Consider the following 5,928-nt stretch of genomic DNA (forward strand, 5'->3'; position numbering starts at 1 on the left):
GTTCTGTTTATATATTTTAACTATACAAACTTAGCTTTGAGTTACTAGCTTTCATGTAAACTAATTTTTGCATTTATATTTAATAGAAATTTAGCACCTAATATATAAGCTTTTGGTGTTCTATATACGTTAAAAAACATAAATTCTAGTCTAAGAAAGTTGTGCTAAATTGTTTTATTTGTATAAATTAAACTTTCGTGTCATAAATTTTTTCAAGATTTCCATTTACATGAAACTTAATACTTTTAGGATATAATCTTTAATGGTTATTAAAAACTCATACTACTAAAAAGGTATATAACTATAGTTGATAGTCTTTTAAACTACTACTACCGCAGAGTAAGTTGTTGCAAACATAACACTAAGGCTAAATATGTCAATAAGAAATAAATATTTTTTACTTCAGCTTTCTGCACCTTTAATAAAACTTTTTGTAAATCTTTTTTCATAGTGTTAGATTAAATATATAAACTTTATTTAAGTTAAGATTTGATTTTATATTTTTAGAATTTTTTTATTTTTTTTTTTGCGAATAAAACAATTGCTTTATTCTTTTTGTAATTCTGATAAATATTTTTAGCAACTTTTCCTAAAATAATATTTTTAATTTAGCAAAAAAATTTCACAGTACTCTTTATTTATCAAACTAACACATGTTTCAGTGTCATAACTTCTTAAAATTTTGAATTTAGTAATATTTCTTTTAAGACACATTAACGGAGCTCTGTAATAAAATAAATACTGTAAGAAAAGAACAGAAGTTAAAGTAGGTGTTTGTGTATAAGTCTTTACTAACGATAAACATAAGTAATAAAGATTAATAGTTAATAATAGATAGAAAAATATGTTAGTTTAATAAAGAAAGAGTACTGTGAAAATATGTTGTTATATAATTCAGTAAACTTGTTTCGCTAGGATCTCTATTAGCTAACGATAGTATTCATTTTTGAATATTTGTTATAAATTTAGTGTTTTTTATTATAATTTTGTACAAAAGACAATCTTTTTTATTTTTAAATACGTTTAAAGCTTTAACACTGTAAACAAAACTTTATAAGTTGTTTTATCATAGTTTTCATCTTATGTATTGTTACTTAGTTGCTAGTTTAAGAAATAAATTAAATCATTTTACTTTCCTTCACTTTTAAATTGCTATTAACTAACAGAAATGTATTTTTGAAGTTTTATATATAGTTTTAGTGCAAATGTACTGATCTTTTATACATAAAATGTTGAGCAAGTTTTTTTAGTAGTCCTCCATTAACAATAGCTATAAATTTTGAACGACCACTTTTGTTCATAACAACTTCTAATGCATTGTGTTTGCAAAATACTTTCTTGAAAGTTGGTGTTTATCAGTGTTTTTGTTGTTATATATTTTTTTAACTTTTTGTTGTAATAAATTTGTTAGTGTTGACACTGAGGACATGTCTGTAAACTTTGGAACTTTCAAACTTGGAATACCACCAAATTTCAAAGAAGTATTAGAAGCACTTACAAGAGAAATTTTGAAAGAGCAGCCAACTGATATTGCTACCTTTTCTGCAATTTTTCTCAATGAATTGCTTGAAAAACGTGAACGTGAGTATAATTTCATTTTTTATTTAAACTTTATACTTAACTTGTGCTTTCTTTTACACTTTCCAGTAAATATTTTGAAATATAGAAACATATAAACCTTATTTATTCTTTTATAAAAAACTAGTTTAGAAAATTTTCAAGTTACTTGAGCAGTAGTATTAGTAACTTATTGCAATCATTGGCTAAGTTTCCTGCAATGTATTGCAAAAAATATGTGAAGTAAAGACTATTTTTGTAAATAAAAAATATATTGAAAATATTAAAGGCATAGTGGTGGCCCACCTTGTTTATTACAAGTTGATATTATTTTATAGAGTTTTATATTGACTATCAGTTATTTTAAAATTTAAATTAATTTATAAAATGTAAGCTATGAAAGTCTTTGAGTACAGTAGGCTTGTTATACACTTAATATAGTTATATTATTTTTTTGTAAATAATATAGGCAAATAAAAAGAATAAAAGATAAAATTTTATTGTCAAATGTTGTAATTAAAATTTGTTCACTAAAATTTTGTCTTGTACTTTATTGTTTAACCATTTTTTTACTTTTATAGTAAGTCCATCACTTATCTTCAAATCTTTAAACATATACTTAAGTTATTTTTTCAAAAACCCACTTTTACTTTTTTTTTTTAATCTAAGATATTTGTTTTTTTAACATTACTAGAATTCCGACTCTATAAATCTTTAAACTTTTAAAGAAATATTTCTTAAAGTTGACGGCTTTAGTTCAAAAAAGGTTTTTAGTTAATTTATAAGTCTCTGATAAAGTTGACAATCAAAACTTGAGGCCCATCATAAGCTTTTATTTCAAACTTTAAAAAAGACTAAATTTCAAAAGTTAATTAAATTATTTATCTAATGTAAAAAATTATTTTTATTTTATACTTTATTAATGTTAATTTATAAAAAGAATGTTTTTACCCCTTAATCCTTACTTTTATTAAACATTCTAATATTCAACTTTATTATGAAACCATTGCCTAATTAAAAGGTTAAATTAGTTTTAAACAAAATTGTGAATTTTAATTAGATTAGTTCATACCATAAAATTGTTAACAGCTGTGTAATTAAAGTTTTATTTTTCTCATGTTTTGAGAAGTTAAAAATATGAGTTTTAACTATAAATTTCAGATAGTTGTATCAATTAGATTCTTCAATTATTTCTCTGTTATTTTATTATTGAAGATAGCATTAAACACCTTGACAACTTTCAAAAAATAGTTGATGATATGATACACATCACATGTAATTGTGATATATGCTTTGTTACAAACGTTTTTGTCTTTTAAAATAAATGAAGAATTTTTATTTATAACATTAAAAAATATTTTTGTTGCACAATTTAATTTCTTAAAATAGAAGCTTCCAAAAAAGTTAAAATCAGTTTATGAAGAGTTATGTATGGAAATAATTATCTTTTATTATTTATTTTAAATATTGTTCGTATATGTTACACAAATTTAATTTAAAAAATATATATATATCCAACTAAGAAATATTGTGATTACTATTAGAATTTAAATAAAGTTTTGTTATAAACATGTTTTGAAATTTTATCTTTATTTTTTCAAAAACTAAGTTACTTTTACTAACTTGTAATAAATTATAAATAGATACTTTTATAAACACTTTTATAATTAAAAAAGATAGGTAAAAGCCCAAAACTTTTTTATCAGTCCAATTAACTTTTCTTCTTATACTAGAAATGGTAAATTGAGAAAAAAAGGTTAATAAGTAAAAGAAAAGTTTCTCAGTGTTTTTTTAATTGTTTATCTTTGCTTTTTTATATCTATAACATTATATACAAACTTTTTTAAAGTTTTTGAATATTTTTTTATAACTGTAAAAAACAAAAAGCTCTACTTAATTGTTTATTTTTTCATGCTTCTGTTTTTTTTCAGAGGGATTAGATACACGTTTCATTGTTAAACGACAGGAGGCAAGTGAGTTATTTTTTTATTCTTATTACTGGATTAATTAAAAATAATATTAAACTTTGTACCAAGTTTGAATTTTCCATTACTTACTTAGTTTATTAGTTTTTTTAAAACAAACTTTCAATTAAAATAATTTGTTAATATATTCTTAAACTCTAGTAGTTTAAAGTCCTAGTAGAACAACATACTGCTATTTGTTATCTGTTTCTATACTTATTTAAAAATATCTTTATTTTGCAGTTGCCATCAAGAGTTCTACAAGTGTAAGTTTGCATTTTCTATGCAATAGATTGTCTGTCTACCTATTCAAATACAGCTAAATTTAAACATTTTATAAACCTTGACTTTTTTTTAACGCAGGTTAGTTTTTTTTTGTCCAACTAATATTAAGTTGAGGTAATTAAGTTTGAAAAGAAAAAGTGTTACACACTTTTTTGATATTTATCTTAAATTTTCCAGTAAATTTTTGTTACTAGTGCTTTTTAACCAATACTTATTTCGGCCATCATCAACAAAGTTAAGATCTTCGCGCCATCAACATAATAAATAATAGTACTTTTTAGACATCAAGTTTACAAAAATTTCCTTTCTAGCTACAAATTTAACTAATTAAGATTTCATATTCAGTTACCCAAGAAGTAAAAAATCTGCTTTATCCAAAAACTCTTAAGTTTTTGTAAAGTTTCAGGCATATTTTTTAGTTTAAATATTGGTAATCATGATTAGTAAAACACTTTCAAAAATGTGTAACAGTATTAATTTTAGTTAATACTTTTATATGTATATGTATGTATTTGATTTTTTTTATTGGTATCATTATGTCTTTGTATACTTTAATAATTTATATTCTAATAAGGAGTCTAATTTAGTTCATTTTTTTATATAAAAACTTTTAGAAGTAATTAATTTAAAACTATTTCTTATTTTAATTACACCTTTTTTCCTTAGTTTAGCACCTGTGCAAATGGTGAGCATGAATTTGATTTGCTTGTCACACAAGTTTTGATTTGTTTTAAAAATATTTACTATTAGTATACTGTATAAATTATTAAGCATTCTTTTTATCTTGTCATTGAAAACTTTTCAATGATAGTTCTTGATATTATTACCACATAGTACACAAATAACTGTAATGAAAACCTGGTTGTAGTTTTTGTAGAAACTAAAATATTTTTGAACTCAAATTAAATTCAACTTTATTTGCTTTTGAAAAAAATTAGTTCCAAAAAGTTTACAATGTGTACAAAATCACCTTTGACGTTTCAGAAAAATTTGGTTTATTCATTTTAACGAAATTTAAACTATTGTGAAATAGCATGATATTTAAACAGTGCTGGTTAAACTTAACAATCAACTTTCAGCAATTCATGAAAGCCGACAACGAAGGAGGCGTCGCCCCTCCGACAACGAACAAGCCTCCGGTCACGGAGTCGACGCCGAAGAAGGAGCCACCAAAGGCAGCAGAACCCGCTCCGGTGAGAGGGGAAACCGAAGAGACGGAGGCTGAAGAAGAAGAGGAGGAGAAGGACTCGGAAGGAGACGACACGGAGTACGCCACCGCCGCACCCGGATCCCACCAAGGAGAGGAACCTTCTCAGGCGGAGGAACAGAAGACAGAGAGCGCTCCCGTTGAGGAGTAGATTAAGAAGCTGTACATGGAGTTTAATTTTTTTTTTGGTTTTAATTATTTTTTTAGAGGGTAAAAAGATAGGATTTTGTGTAAAAGCCTTCAAATGATACGCTGAGATACTTTTATTTATACTTTTTAAACTCTATTTTTTCCAATTAAGATTTCAATAGTTTTAAAACTAAGCTTTTTTTCGACGAAACAAAATTAATTTAAGTAACTATAATTCTTATTTTCAAATTTAGATACCATTTTCATAAATTTCTAACTGTAAATTAAAAGACTGCTTTTAAAATGTGTCATATAATCTTTTACTACAACTTTTTTAAATTCTGGTTAAAAATTACGATATTTCATTTCACTGTGATTAAAAGTTTATTTATTGTATTAATTCTTAACCCAAGCTGTCTTTAAAATTATTAAAACTGTTTTGTATAAATTTTCTGATAAATAAATTGTTTTTCAGCCTATATTTGCTTTGCTACTGTAAAATAATAACTTATTACTAATCCATAAATCCGTAAAAAAATATATTTTTAATTTATATAAACTATCAATTTAATTAACATGTAGTATTATAAAATAATATTACAACAACTTATTGTTTACTTAAGTTTTAAAGTAATCTTTAAAACACTAATTGACAATTACAAATATAATCTTTTAGTTCAAATATTTAAAACAATCTTAGTTAAAAATTTTTCTATTTTAAATGACTTTTTTTTTACTAAATTTTTCCTGAACATTACAGTTTACTAACAACGAAAGTTGTTGATG

The 5,928-nt window shown here is 23.9% G+C and overlaps 1 protein-coding gene across 1 annotated transcript; it reads left to right on the forward strand.

Annotated features, from left to right (window-relative positions):
* Positions 1–1,359: 1,359 nt before the first annotated feature.
* Positions 1,360–5,481, forward strand: LOC145838559 (uncharacterized). Its single transcript, XM_082946175.1, has 4 exons — positions 1,360–1,581; positions 3,489–3,530; positions 3,765–3,787; positions 4,886–5,481. Exons 1-4 carry the CDS (start codon positions 1,428–1,430, stop codon positions 5,162–5,164), a joined length of 498 nt encoding a protein of 165 aa, XP_082802301.1. The 5' UTR covers positions 1,360–1,427; the 3' UTR covers positions 5,165–5,481.
* The last annotated feature ends 447 nt before the right edge of the window (positions 5,482–5,928 follow it).

This window comes from Thalia democratica, chromosome 6 (genome assembly GCF_965202585.1).
Source record: "Thalia democratica chromosome 6, ktThaDemo2.hap1.1, whole genome shotgun sequence".
In the NCBI taxonomy this organism is placed as follows: domain Eukaryota; kingdom Metazoa; phylum Chordata; class Thaliacea; order Salpida; family Salpidae; genus Thalia; species Thalia democratica.

Excerpts from the sequence above, each read along its gene's own strand:
- LOC145838559 (XM_082946175.1), top strand. The coding sequence starts at position 1,428 with ATGTCTGTAAACTTTGGAACTTTCAAACTTGGAATACCACCAAATTTC. Across the intron at positions 1,582-3,488 it reads ATTGCTTGAAAAACGTGAAC|AGGGATTAGATACACGTTTC; the intron begins GTGAGTATAATT and ends GTTTTTTTTCAG. Across the intron at positions 3,531-3,764 it reads TGTTAAACGACAGGAGGCAA|TTGCCATCAAGAGTTCTACA; the intron begins GTGAGTTATTTT and ends TTTATTTTGCAG.